Genomic DNA, 15941 nt, shown 5'->3' on the forward strand with positions numbered 1-15941 from the left:
AATGTCATTTTTCATGATGAGATAAGCATTTTTCCTGTGAAGTATTAAGTATAATTTCTTACACTACACTACAATTCAATATAAAACTCATCACTCAACACAGAATAAATAAAATACAGGATAAAAGAGCCACCAACTGAACAATTTCATTACTAAATATTCTAATGTTAAATAACTTTTCAAGACTAAGCAATGATCTGAAAAATAAAATTATCCATAGACAACATTTTGTTGCAAATATTTACTCAAAAACTAATATGTACAGCAGTGTTTAATAGTTATTTAAAACATTCAACATTCATTAAAACAAAATTTGAGTTCAAAACACATTCTAAAGAAGTAAAACTGCAGCATTTGTAATGAAGTTTGTCAGTATTCCAAAGCAAACTACTATTAATCATATTATGCATTCCTACATCTATGTGTTGCTAAGACAGTAAAAACAAACAAAAAATCATTTTAGCAGCCATCTTATGGACATTAGGCTAAATTCCTGAAATAAATTTAAACATTTCTGCTTTAGGTCCCCTTAAGTCTTTGTTTAATGTAAAGAAGTAGTTTTAAAATGGCTGAATACATGGCAGAACATGTTTCCAGTTCACTGCTTTACAGTTTCTACATTAAACCGTACTTTGGCTTGACTTACAGACCATTTATGGGTCTACTTATTCCTAACAAAAATCATCAAAACAACAGTAAAGGCAGTTATAGCTACAGTATTTCCAGTAATAAGTCCTACTTTATACAACTAATACGTCAGGGATTTATGCACAGCTTGCACACTGACAAAAAACACAAATATATATTTTAAGAATTTCACTTTCACTGAAAGTTTAATTAAGGTAAGCTTACAGCCTGGGATGCTAACACCTGTATGGAGGTGCATAGATTCATATAATTCTGTTTACATGCTTCTGACAGACAGGAATGTGACATTAAATCCAAAGGAATTTTACATTTATCCAAACTGTCATTAGATTAATACATCACTGTAAGCATGCTCTACATCAGCAATACAATCCAAGTTCAAGCCTTCTCTGACTCACCCATCAACCATCATTGTTAACCAAATCCCTTCAATAAAGGTCTTCTCAAAATTTTATAGAATGATGGAAAAGAATGGGACAGATTTTCATCTTAGGGAATGTAAACATTTTAATAATAATTAATATCCTTATGATTACCTTCTTCTGGGCTACCAAGTCACGCCTTTTCTGGAAAAAACTAGTGAAATGACTTTTTCACTTTTTTACCTTTTTTACCTTCGTCAGAACACATAAACCCTATTTTAGATACTTATGTTTAATTGTGCTATGATTGGCAAATTGACTACTTTAATAATAGGCTTAACACACATATACAATGTATGTGTCACTTATCCTTACATTTTTCTATTTCCAAAAGTGTCATTTAGTAGGATTGGTCCAAGATGTTCTTTACCATTATTATTATTTTTTAAACTAAAACTTAGAATGAATGGCTGATTTCAACTTGCTTCCTTTCCATCTGTCAGGTCTACAGTTGTCTCTGTTGTACTAGGACTGTTTCCTCTAGAAATGTCATCTGTTTGCTCAGAAACTACTCCAGCTTCCTCAGCTGAAGGTTCAAGGCTACCTTTCTGAAGAATCTCGGTGGCTTCGTGCTCAAGCACCTCTGATGGAGTCAAAGGTTCCAAATGAATACTGCCTTGCTCACTAACATCAGAACTAATAGATTCAGGTTCATCTCTTTTTCTCAAAAATTGCTCAAAGATTACATCATTTGATGTTAATTTCAAATTTTTAGTATTCCGTGAAGAAGGCTTAGCTTCATTGGAGCTGTTAGTCTGAGCATTTAAAATTGCATTCTCTGAACTTTGGCACATCTTCAATTCAGTTTTGCTATCAATGTTTTTTTGTTGTTTTTCCATTACCTCTTCGACATCACTATTATCTGAAACAGAACTGAAGGATTTCTTTGAGCCCCTATCCTGGGCTACTAGGTTGGGGTCATTTTTCATATTTAAAATGGCTGTACTTTCTTCATTCTTTATTGCTGATGAGCCTTTACATGAATTTACATCACATTCTTTTTTGGCTTTCTCTGAAGAAGCATTTTCTTGTTTTCTGTAAAACAAAGCCATTTATTATTTTTCTCTCCAGCAAATTTTATTGGGGAAAAATGCTAAAAAGAGAAAAATGTACGAATTAGAAGGATGATCAAGGAACACTTGCACCAAAATATATTATATATTAAGATAACTGACTCCTTGGCACATCAAGTTTATATATTAGAATGAGGACAATGTTTCAGGCAATAAAATCAGATGAACCAATGTCATATAATGGTACATAAATATAAATGATATAACTACATTAATAGATGTAATCTCATTGTGAAGTGGAAGAGCACTGGGGCAGAAAACTGGGAACACAAGCTCAAAATCTGGTTCATCCATGTTATGAACTAGTTCTGTGACCTTGGACAAGTTGCTTAAAGCCCTGTTGCCTCAATCTCCTCATTCATAAAATGAGGAAGCTGGTTCCTCCAAAATATGGCCTCTAAATACATTCTATAGTTATGTGGGAATTTCCTGCAAACTATATTTTGTAATCATTAGAAGTAAAACATTTAATTCTTAGACTTATTGAACAAATAAATCAGTGAATCAGCTCTCTGCTGGTTATAGCTTTGACAGTTCTGTTTAAAGCCATGACTGCAAGTGGCTTTTTAATTATGGGTGAAAGTTTTGTGTTCTTCAAAAAATAAGTCACAAGACATACTATTAATGCCATCTGCTACTATGTCCAAAATACAAGAGGAAATACATTTTTGCATCATAATTTGTGACTTAAATGCCCCTTTTCTTCTGAGCATGGGTCATATTCTATGCTGGCTCATTCTAACTAGGTTATAAATAAAAGCCAAGTATAGCCCACATCTAGTATTATTTCTTTGTGTATGTCCTTGCAAAAGAATATAAAGATTTAGAAGCATTGTCCATATTTGAGTACATGTTTATATTCAAGACCAACATCATGACAAACTGGACATTCACCTGACTTATTTCAATTTATGTATCAATATGTCAAGAACTTAATTTTTTTACTCTAATAGGAATAAATGTAGATTCCACTTTATCAACTACCATTTAATAAAAATCTCTCTAAAAACAGAAATGTCTTCCCAGTCACTGTTAAGGGACTATTTCAAAGACTATGTCCAAAAGAAAATAACATATTGTCCCTTAAAGTTAATAATAATGGGATTTGACCTTTAACAGGAATCATTCCAGCTAAATTTAGGCCACCTTGCTTTATATTTCCTCCTAGTGTCAAATGTCTCAGAGAGATTTAATTAACATGAATTCTAAAATAGAAATTGGAATTTTGTCTATATTTACAAGTAGCAGCAGAAAAAGAACTAAGGTAATTTTATGAGAAGTTTGTTTGAAAAATGTAATGTGTGTTATCACAGAATTCACTTAAAAAAAAAACAGAATAATGTCCAAGCAACCTACTATATAGCATATAACATAAAGGTAAAGGAGAAATAGAAACACTTTCTTTTAAAAAGGTAAAAAGATTCAACTTTGGTATTGACTTCTAATAAAAATATTATGATTCTAATTTGACAACAGGGGTTTGGAAATATTTCATATATTTAGTCTATGCCTTCTTCTATTTTCTATTTGTATATATTTTTTATATAGTGTCTTTGAAAAAAATTAGAGTATTGCAGTTTATTATCAAATTTCAAGTATGTACCTATGGCTTTATGAACAAAGAATTAATATGTAGAAAATATTCAAATGCAATACTGTTTTAATGATATGTATCAAACAGTGTTAACTTGATTTTTTTTCTTCATCCAAGAGATAAAAAAAATACTACGGTTAACTACCAATTAAGAAGAAAAAAGGATTTTAAAATGATTTGGTAGAATGCATTAGCAATCTTTGTCTTTCTAATTTTGAAATTTAATTATAAAATATATAGTAAATGTGCAAAACAAAACAATTTGAAGCTCAGGATTTTATTTCATTCTTCTTGAATAAACATTATTTTAAAAATTATATTCTACATAAAAAGCATCAGTACACAAATAATTTGTAAATATTCCCTGGCCAATTACCTGTGAAATAACACAGCCCAAGTGTTATTTTATGTACTTGAATTTCAAGAGATGCAGCTGTTCCTTATATTTACCTTTCAGAAGTTGATGTTTCTGTTTTTCCTTCAGACATATTAGGTCTTGAATTTTTCTGTAATGATTAATGATATTTTTCCTTATGTTCATGACTAAACTAGTAATTAATAATGTAACTCAGAATACAATCTATTTTTATTATGCCAAACTAGATACCAGGAATTTAGTGTGTAGCTTAAGACACTAATAACTCAGGGAAAAATTTTAACATCAAATTCCCATTTAAAAAGTTGATTGACGATAAAGAACTTATTATATCAGGCACTAGAAAATTCTACAGAATTAAAGGAAGGATTTTTAGAGTGGTCAAACAAATGACTATCATAACTTTTAGAGTTCAAAAAGTTTCTGATAAAAGGCAGAGTGAAATACATATTTAAGTTACCTCACTGCCTGCTTTTTTTTCCCAAACTATCATAGAAACATGGATTGAAATGACAATAAAATAAACTGTAGGCTAACATAATGAAAACTGGATAGGAATGCTTATTGAATTAATTAAGAAAGATGTATCAAAAGTTACTTATACAAAACATTTCAGAAATAATTCAGAATTAAACATTAGCAAGACACTCAGTTAATAGTCTCTCTTGCTCCTCAAATTACCTTGTATTATTTACCCATGCGTGTACATGGTGTGCCCCCTCCCCTGAAAAAGAGCAAGATATGTTTCACTTTTGCCTTTATAATTCCAGTTTCCAGCAAAGATCTTAGACATGGTTAAGTGCTAAATGTTTACTGAATTTAATTCCCTCTAGTGTAAACATACATAATCTTGAAATAATTCAATGTCATCTCCATGAAACAGAATATAAAATTAATTCTTTAAAAAACCCACCCTATATTATTCAGGGACCAGTCTTTCAGAGCTTTCAAACACACCTGAAATAAAAACCCTCCCCATATGTAAAACAAGACTTTGGAAATTGAAAAGTAATTTTCTCAGTAAAAAAATAACAACAAAAATTATTAAGGTAGGGGCAGGAGCAGGGGAGACCCAAAGATCACACCAAAATACTGGAACTGGGAAATCAACAAAGTTCACCAAATAGAAGTAAAAGAACAACTAGTGTATGGCAATGTTTGTAAAATTCCAATCGTTTTACATGAGATCTGAAAATATATAAGAAGTTACTAGAGACAGCAGAGGAAACAGGTTTAATTCTATTAAATAAGCAACTATTATGATCAAAGAAATGTATATTTAGATAACTGCCTTTAAGGAGTTTACAGCCTAATAAAGCAAAAAGAAAATGAAAGAGGAAGAAGTGGAAACCAGTAATGAATAATGTAAGAGAAGAATGGTTAGAGTTTTGGGTGGCCTACCATGTCTTGGTATAGAATTTACTAAAATTACTCCTTTGGATACATTTCCTTTTTGCTTACTTTTTACCCTCTGTCATCCTAATGTGCTGCTATATAAGAAATAACATCCTATGCCTGTATTCTCCTATATAAAATATTTCCAACTTCCTAACCAACTGAGCAAGACCCTGACCATCTCTGAAAACCTCTCAACTCACTGCATGATGCCTAGTACACAGTATTTGCTTACTATAGGCTTATCAATTGATTGTGCCCTGATCCATAATGAAGCCCAGGGACCAAGGTGTCCCAACTCAGGAGATATAACAAGAACTTGATGTAGCAACATATGATAAGCTGTCCAGAGGGCAACTTCTCATATGAGTACCCAAGACTTCCTCTTGTCATAGAAAGAGGATTGTACCTGAAGTTCTGGAAATACCTCTGATTGCATTCCTTTCCTATCATTCTCACCTCACTTTGGTGACTTCTTATCCACTATACATTTCTACCTCAAAGCTACTCTATAAGCCACAGAAGTCATTCTGAGAGTTAAAATGTAGCAAACAAAAGGCTTTACTGTTTTGTGAAGCCCTGGTTAAAAATGCAATCAACTGTAGTATAATGGAAAAGCTTTTAGGAGAAGGTCAAACTAATGAGATACTGTATACAATTACAAAATTGAATAGATAGTAAAGACTTTGAAAGAGCTACAAAGGAAATTTTCATGAACAACCATGGGTAGGGCATCAAATTCATTCTCCCTCTCTCTACATGTAGAGTATGGATAATAGGAATGAGGATAATGTGAACTATCAATGTTCTCCACAAAGTCTTCTTTGATACTGGTTGTGACAGGTTTCAAGAATTCTAGAAAGAAATTATGCTTTCTAATGATCAACTTAGCTAAATAGAGTGACTCATCAATAAGTTGGCCTGTGAGCAATGAATCTTTGAATACAAAACAAAACTTAGTTTCTATAATGACTTGCAGAGTGACACAAATGGGGCAGAGAAGGTTATATCAGTTTTGGGGTAGCCTGTGAATATACATTTAGCTGGTTGTACTCTAAATGTTTGGTAACTGATTGGGCATCCTATTAGAAAATCCAAATCAAAAGAAACTAAAAGACTTTAAAAGGAAGTTGTAGCTAAATAGAATGGTTCACAGGCTTTTCCTGAAAGAAGCAATGAAGAGGTTGGGACATAACCAAGATAACCATTTCATATTGCAGTCCATGATATGAAGTTACAAAAAGATCACCATAAAGATGGTAGTAGTTTATATGAAATCTATTACAGAGAATGAGGAAGAGAAAAATTCTATTATTTTCCTGGCTTACCTTATTCTCTATACTTTTCCATCTCTTTGCAAGCCACCTTTCTACCCTGAGGCATGTTCTGATTAGTGACTCCCCTACAAGAGAAAAGCAGCCTCACAGTAGTTGGGCAGAAAACAACATTCCCAGGAAAAATGAGCCTTTCAGAGGGAGGGGAAAATCTGAAGACAAAGATAGCAGATCTTGTTTCCTGTCGAGTTATTTAGATATGACTGGGGCGGAGAATTAAGGGTGACAGCTAAGAAACACTGATAACTAGAATTTTTTGGTAATGATGGGATGATTATATACTGCTTAGCCAGAAAAGAATCAGGAAGCATTGGGCATGGTGAGCACCAAAATAACATCACAAAAAAATCATGATGTTGCCATTTTTAGTCTGCTCCCTGTTAGAGCCAAGATAAAGATGAATCCCAAATGAGAAGAATAAAAATATAAAAGCTGATGCTCAATCAAAGCAATTCCAACTTGCTCTAATTAAACAAGCTGCTGATGCTGAAGAATGGGAACTGAATAAATGAGTAGACACAGTCTCAGGCTATCACCATTTCCTAAAGATGTTTCACTCAAGTAAAATTCACCATCACACTAAATAGCTCAAAGAGTCTAGAAGTTGTCTTCCATAGCAAGCATTTCATCTACTTGCCAAGCAATAACATACAGCTATATATGGAAAAAGAGATCAACAATGGTTTATAATAGTCATCTGTCAAAAATTACAGGAAGATGGTGGAGAAACTTAAGTCATAAAATAGCAAAAAAGGCAGCAAAGGAAAAAAACTTTACAGACAAATATGGTTAAGGCAATGTGAGCAAGCCATTAGGGCAATTAAGAAATTTGAAGGGAAAGGCAATAAATCACTGCAAGTTAGAAAAGATGTGTCAAGATTTCAATAACAAACTTTTCTCCATCAATAAGAGTAGTATTTCCATATTTAGATACTAACATAGTTGCCTGTTTTGTAATCAGAATCTGTTATCTTAAAAACTACAATCCCCTGCACCATACTCACTTCCTGTCATTACCAGGATAAAAATTGTGTGTAGCCCCATATCTTGATCTCTTTCCTTCCTGTCACTGCTGTGGTGGAGAAGGGATTTTGAGCAGGTAGAAAAACTTAGTCACATGGTTCTTTTTTTGACAGATAATAAAGTTTTTAAAAATTAATACTCGAAGTATTGGACATTAATTTAATTCTTATATTTATGGTTACCAGAAGTGGGGTTCAGAAAGCTAAATTGTCTCTGAATAGATTAGTTTGAAAAGAAACTAATCTAACAATCTCCTGCCCTCCCCTACCCCCAACCCCCACTCTCTCTGGAATTTTTCCATCCTGTTTCCTGCTACTAACTCCTTGGGTGGTCCCAGCTGCCTGTTGCTGCCCATCCTGCCTCCCTGCATGGATGGTCCCAGTCAAGTTCCTGCTCCTCTACTACTGCTGATTTTTTTGCTGCTGCCAATTGCTGTTGACAAGCTGGGAGTCCTTGGAGCTTCTACCCTCTTAACTCCCGTCCTTGTGGCAAGGGAAGCAAGTGGCTCCCTGTTGTTTTTTTACCCATGGTGGGGAGGGAAAAGGAAGGTTACTCTTCTAAACAGGAAGTAGAATTGGAAGCATGGTCCACTCTATGAAAGCAGTGTATTACCTATATCAAACAGCTCTCAGTTTTAGGATGTCTTTTCTTCCTACCATTCCTGGGTGCATTGGTCCTTGTGATTAGTTTGGGTAATCCAGAGATTCAGGGGAGAAATTCATCTCCTATAACCCCTTACCATTCTGGCCTGCCCAGTCTCTATGATACATCCAATATAAGATTATTCCATGCTATGTTCAGCTCGGAAACTCCCTCACTATGGGAGATCCCAGAAGTGTAACCAAAAGGAACCTAGATGGATGATGATACTAGGGAGGGTAAGAAACCTTAAAGAGTCTGGAGGTGGATTTTAAGCCTATTCAGACTCCACTATTTTATGAAAAATCTCTGTATTGGAATTGAAAAAAAAAAAAAAGAATTCTTGAATTCAGTGCCTGTATCCTGTCACATATATTGTATTTGCTGATTGCTTGTTTTAAGAGTTTATTTTATTTTTTTAAGTTCTGTTACACTGAATCATTTTAAGCTACTGTGTTTTGGCTATTAGCTATATGTGCTGTTATATTGTCTTTATTTGTACCTTTCCTCTATAACTGGACTGGAGAAGATACCATTGTAAAAGCAACTAGCTGAAGTGAAGTGCTATAGCACTATTCCCCACCTCTGCATTTATAAAAATGTAATGGATGAGACATATAAAGACATGCCTTTTGTGACTGTTACAGTCTCATAGTAGAGGAGCTGCGAAGGTTTTCTTAGGGGGCATGGTACCCCTGGATGGCTCCCAAGAGGGGACATTTCCCATGAAGTCTAATAGCTTCTGGGTGGTTTTTAACTCTTCAGCTTAATCTATCTCCATGAGAATGATCTAGATTCTTGGTGACAGTTTAGACACAAAAGGTTTTCTTGAATTAGCTGCTATACTACTGTTTTTTATAAAGCTGTTTTTTCTTAGTGAAAATTAATGTAACCTGAGTTGATTCAAGTATTTGTCAACATCCTCCTCAGGAGGGATTATATAATTGTCATAAAATTCTAGTTTTATAAAAGTTAAGAAACTTGCTACCTCTCAGAATCTAGGAAGTGAACTGCTTGAAGAAGGCATCACGGAGATGCCTGCAGAAACCTCACACTACACTGAAACATCCAGAATGAACTTTGAGATGCAGTGAAATTGAACTGTGGGGGGATTGAACCCATTTATTTTCTATGTATACTCTTATGCCAAAGGGGACTGCTCCCTCATTGACTTTTTGTCAGTGTGCCAACAATCATTGGTTTTGTTCTCTTTCCCTTTTAACCCCAAATTATTGTAATAATTAGGTTATGTTTATATGATCCATTGGGGAGACTAGTCTCCCAAAGGATCCCAAGGGGGAATTGTGTAATTAGAATCTTTTACCTTAAAAACTACAATCCCCAGCAAAACTATGATTCCCAGCACCTTACTCACTGTCGTTGCATGCTGACATAAGACAGGATATAAACTGAGTGTAGCCCCATCTCTCTGTCTCTTTTCTTCCTGTCACAGTTTTGGTGGAGCAGGGATTACGTAGAAAAACTTAAGTCACATGGTTCTTTTTTGTCAGAGAGTAAACTTAAAAAAATTTAAAGTATTGGACATTAATTTAAATCTTATACTATATACTGTGTAAAGAAGAAGAAATAGAACTAAAGGGGAAAAAAATTAGAAGACCAGATGGATCTGATCAAGTATATACACTGAGGGGATCTGGAGGGAGTATAATTTTGATTCTATATGAAAGAATGAAAGGGCTATGATCTGCATAACTCTAAGGAATGACTACAATGGCAAATGAAATAATAAATCCAATGAAGTAACAAAGTATAGTTAATTCAAGGGGAAACTGGACTTCCAGCTTATAGTCTTCCCTCCTCACCAATCTAGCCACCAGGAAGCTGATAAAATAATCTTCCTAAAGCATAAATCTGATCAAGTTACACCCCTGAACAAGGAATGCAAATGGTTCTGTAGTCTCTAAAATAAAATACAAATTCCTTAAATTTCTCATTTAAAGATTTGACTCTTTCAAGTTTACTACATATTACTTCTCATCCAGCATAATTTGCTATTTTCTTGGGCCTAGCATTCAATTTCTTGCCTGTGCCTTTGTGGAGATCTCTTTCACCTTTTGGAAATTTTAACTTCCTTTTGAGTGTCATTTTATGAATACAACATCCACTGAGAAGGAAGCCACTCTCCTCCCCATTAAATTATGTGCATAACATACCACCCTTTAACATGTTTTATCCTCAGTAAAATATAAGCTCTGAAAGGGAAGAGAACATATGTATTTATGTATGAATCTCTCTCTTTTTTTAAAGTTTTGTATCCCAAATGCCTAGTAAAGTGCTTTACATATAGTAGGAACTTAAATATTTTGGAATTATATTTTGAATAAACCAGTTTATAAAATATTAGAAATTATGTAAAGGAGAAAAGTGTTACACTTAAATACCTCATGGTCATATAGAGGAGATTCATCTTCTACTTGGAAAAGGAAGTGCTTTGCCAGGTGCAGTGCTATCTCCAAATAATTACTAGATCCAATAGACAAATGGCTCTTCTTCTCCCCAAAATAATAGGTAATCTTTTCGATATCTTATAAAAGGTGACTCTAGATATTTGGTATGGTAATAAGCATCAATGAATAAAGTTTAAGTAAGAAACTTATATCGCCAGCAGCCTATCAAGGAAGCTACCAGAATAAGAGCTTTTAATTCCTCAAACATGAAAGAAGGCAAAGAGGACAAAGAAAATGTGGGGACTGATCATTCATATTCTAATGGTACAGTAACCGGAAAAACCCTACGGCCCAGATAGAGTAGAAAGCTCCAGGCAATGAAATGTGTAATTCTCTCCCATGAAGGAAATCTTTAGGATATTAAGATTGTTTAACTGTTGGTGGAGTTGTAAAATGATGCAAAAATTCTGGAGGGCAACGTGGAATTATGCCCAAAGAGCTATAAAACTATGCATTCCCTTTAATCTGGTAATACCACTACTGAGACTATAGCCTAAAGAGATAATACAAAAAGAGAAAGGACCTACCTGTACGAAAATGTTAATAGCAGCTCTTTTTGTAGTGGCAAAGAATTGGAAATTGAGGGGATGTCCATCAATTGAGGAATGGCTGAACAAATTGTGGTACATGCTCGTGATGGAATACTATTATGCTATAATAAATAAGAAGCATGATGATTTCAGAAAAAGATGGAAAGATCTGCAGGAACTGATGCAAAGAAAAATAAGCAGAACTAAAAGAACATCGTACACAATAACAAGATTGTACGATGACTATCTGTGAAAAGTTGGCTACTCACAGCAATGCAATGATCTGGGACAATACTGAAAGACAAATATTCACCTCCAGAGAAAGAACTGTCGATGTCATCTTTTACATAAGTGCATTCATGATTTGATTTTATTTTGGGGTTTTGGTTATGTTACGAGTTTGCTCTTACAACAAGTGGCCAAGCATGTTTTGCATGACAATAAAAAAATTTTTTTAAAGAGGCTTTAAAAAACCTCTGATATCTCAACATTGAAATTAACATAAATTGTTCAGAAGTTTTTCATACAAACTTAGTATCTAAGAAAAATTTTGAAAACCAGTGTTGGTTGGGAGTGCCAAGACCAACCAATAAAGAAACATTTAGTAAGAAGCTACAAATGATACAAGTAGATACATGTGCTGAAGGAAGAGACAAGTACAAGTATGAAGAGACTATAAATAAATTAAAAGTTATGTACAAAGTATTTTACAATTCTTCGAAAAGAATCTGGAAGGATCAGGAAAAAGCACAAGTAGAAAAGGGCACTTCGGCTTCAGCTTGAAGGAAGAGAAGAATTCCATGAGAAAGAGGTGAGAAGAAAGTACAGTGTAGGCATGAGGCTGGGTGTGAAAAAACACAAGCAGAATGCTGGGTGAGAGCGACACAAGCAAGGTCAATTTGGCTAGATTATATTATGAGAAATAGAGGATAATGTCCACTGAGCAAGGGGAGACAAGTTTGGGCCAGGTCATGAAGGACTTTAAGAACTAAATACAGAGGTTAGCATTTGAGTCTAGAAGAAAAACAGGAATCAATTCATATAGGGAGTAAAATGTGCTTAAGAAAATTACTTTGGCAAACACTGGAAAAGCAATTGGAACTGAGATAGGAAAACTAGTTACAAAACTGTTAAAATAATCTAGGTGAAAGGTAATGAGGATATGAACTAAAGTGGCAGATATCCTAGTGAAGAGAAAATATCAAATGTGAGAAATCTTGTAAAGAAAGAAATGCTGAGATCTGGTAACTTACTGGATAAGTGGGGGTTAAACAGAATAAGGAGTATAGGATAAACACCACTGACATATTCTTCAGACACTAAAAGAATCTTGATCTCTCTGACACTGGAATTGCAGAAGAGGGTAGGATTTGATAAGAAAGATAAGAATTTAGTTTTGGACATGCTGGATTTATGATCCTGCCAGGCATTATCCAGTTTAAATGTTGAATAGACAATTGGTGATATGGGATTCAAGAGATATGGGATTCAGAGAAAGACTGGCCAGCCAGCCATCTAATCCAACTCAGAGCTGAACAATTCTTTACACCTTCAAAATGTTATATCCTGCTTTTTATATTAAACAAACTGTAAAATCTGGCAACCAGTGCCATGACAGGTGCTTTTCTTTAACTATCTTTGTAACAGGGGGTGGAAGTGGTGGTAGTGAAGAATACTTAAGAAAACGGCTACTGTATTAATAAGCAAAACAAAAGGAACCTAACTTTAAAAAATAAATTTACAATGTCAGGGTGGCAAAGTTGTTTAAATTTTTTTTGGGGGGGGAGGAGGGAGAGATTGAGGGACTTTATATCTCATTAGATAAATAATTATTCAAAAAGCTTTTTAAGATTCAATATTTACAAAATGGCAAAAGAAGGGGTTTTAGAAAAACCCTTGAAGACTTGTATAAATTGATCCAGTGGATGAGTAGAATAAGGAAAACAATGTATACAATAACATCATCTTCTTAAAGAAACTGTAAGAGGCTTAAGATCTCTGTTCAATTAAAAAACCAAACACAAATCCAGGAGACTAATGATCAAACAAGCTATCTACCTCCTGACAGAGAAGGACTTGGATAATAGCACAAGATATATACATTTTCTGACACCAGCAATGTGAGAATTCTCAGTGATGGGAGGGAGAAAGAGGACATGAGAAATGAAGAATAGGGTCCCCCCACTTCCCAAAGAGAAGACTATCACTGAATTGTTTCTGAAATGCACAGAAGAGAACAGAAGGAAAAAAAGGAATCACAGAAAAACTGGACAATTTTGAATGTAATCATACTGAATTTACTTTAAAAAAAGAAAGCAAGTGTTTAAGAATCATGGTAACTTGGCCACTTACTGCCTTGGTGGCCTTTGGCAAAGCAAGTGTTACCTCTCTGGGCTGGGCTTCAATTTCTTCGTTTCTAAAATGAAAGAGTTGGACCCAGTGACTTGCAAGGTCCATTTCAGCTTTAAGTCTCTGATAAAAAATGAATCAATTATTTAAAATAGACTGTTAGGGACAATTATTTAAGGATGATGATATATCTTAATTAATTGCAAAATGGGCATGAATTCAAGGATTAGAAATGCTATCAGCTTCAGTGATCAAAAAAAGGATGAACTTTAGAAGAAATTCTAATAAAGCAGGAGTAGAAAAAAGAATAAATACCCATTGATACTAGAATTCAATGGTTCTTAGTACTAGGTAATTAAAAAATTATTTTTGCATTATACAGGATTTGATCTAATATACTTTCATATGACTGGCCAGTAAAGAATAAATTTCAACTCATAAATACTGAGTGTCAGTGTGGCATCTTAACATATCAATATCTTGCCATCTAACCTTTGGCAAAGTAATTTTTTTTTTCATTTTGTTCATTTGCAAAATGTTTGGGGTTAGAAAAGATAATCTCTAAAGTCCCTTATTACTCCAAAGGTTTATAAAACAATATTTGTGAAAGGCTATTTGAATTTGATAAATTTGTATCCCATAAATGGGGAAAATCAAGGAAAATTAGCTAAGTAGAATAAGGAAAACAATGTACACAATAACATCATCATCTTAAAGAAACTGTAATTTGGGGGCAGCTGGGTAGCTCAGTGGATTAAGAGTCAGGCCTAGAGATGGGAGGTCCTAGGTTCAAATCCAGCCTCAGACACTTCCCAGCTATGTGACCCTGGGCAAGTCACTTGACCCCCATTGCCCACTCTTACCACTCTTCCACCTAGGAGCCAATACACAGAAGTTAAGGTTAAAAAAAAAAAAAGAAATTGTAATTTATCAAGCACTTTATATGCCAAGAAAAGTCTAAGCCCTGGGGATACAAAGTAAAGCAGAAAACAAGTCACTGGCCTCAAGAAACTTACAGACTAATAGGAAACACAATGTGCAAACAACTTGGCAGAAATAAGGTATTCGTGAATTAAATTAGAAATAATCAACAAAAGCAAGATTAATAATATGAGGGTATATGGGAAAGATTTTTTGCAGAAGGTAGGACTGAGATTGGAAAGAAACCAAAAGTTATGATATGAAGATGAGGAGAGATAAAAGTTACAAAAATTGAGTGGCAGCCAGTCAGAACACTCAAGATATGGAGTATCTTTTGTGAACACCACAAGAAAACTAGTATCACTAGATCACAGAGTATATAGAAAAGTGTAATGGATACAAAGACTGGAAAGGTCAAAAGTTTTATAAGCCAAATAGAGCATTTTATATCTGATTCTGGAGGTAATAGGGAAGCCAAAGGAATTAACGTTTGAGGGGAGGGAGAACGCGCAAGGGAGAGGGCCTTGGTCAGACTTGTGATTTAGGAAGATCGATATGACAGAATAATATATGATGGCCCAAAATGGGGAAGAACTTGAGACAGGGAGATAAATCAGAAGGTTATTTCTATAAGTTCAGGTGTGAAGAATAAAGGCAACACCAGGGCAATACCAATGTCAGAGGAAAAAAAGAGACTTATATGCAGGAAGATACAATAGGACATTGTGAAAACTGGGTGGGGAGAGAAAGTGAGTAGTTAAAGGATGACACCTAGGTTCTAATCTCTCTTTTCAGAAGCAAATATGGTTGGGCTAATGCTAACTTGGTTTTATTTTTGTATTTGGTTTCATTTATTAAGATTTTCCAAAGGTATATTTTGGCTAAATATGGACATGGTAGATTTCATAAATCACTGGTGGATTATATATCATAATAGAATGAAAAATCAGTATTAATATTAAATTATTTGGGATTATTTAAACCCTTAGGTCATAAAAATTGATGACCAAGAACATAATGGCCTGACTTAATTATGGGGAAATGGGGTTATATAAATGTGGAGGGGGGATGGAGAGTGGCACACATTAAATATGATGTTACTTATTGTGGTTTCTAATTATTATAGATCATCAAATTGGAGGACATCAGCATGGAGCAGCCTAATACAC

At 34.3% G+C, this 15941-nt stretch overlaps 1 protein-coding gene across 1 annotated transcript in view; it reads right to left on the reverse strand.

Moving 5' to 3' along the window:
• Window positions 1–240: 240 nt before the first annotated feature.
• Window positions 241–15941, reverse strand: part of ZNF280D (zinc finger protein 280D) — an 89992-nt gene continuing 74291 nt past the window's right edge. Inside the window, exons 19-20 of the mRNA XM_044665298.1 lie at window positions 4188–4243; window positions 241–2105 (exon numbers count right to left, since the gene is read on the reverse strand). Of these exons, the coding sequence (XP_044521233.1) occupies window positions 1487–2105; window positions 4188–4243 (675 nt within the window). The 3' untranslated portion in view covers window positions 241–1486. The remainder of the gene's footprint in view (window positions 2106–4187; window positions 4244–15941) is intronic.

Source organism: Gracilinanus agilis, chromosome 2 (assembly GCF_016433145.1).
Source record: "Gracilinanus agilis isolate LMUSP501 chromosome 2, AgileGrace, whole genome shotgun sequence".
NCBI lineage: Eukaryota > Metazoa > Chordata > Mammalia > Didelphimorphia > Didelphidae > Gracilinanus > Gracilinanus agilis.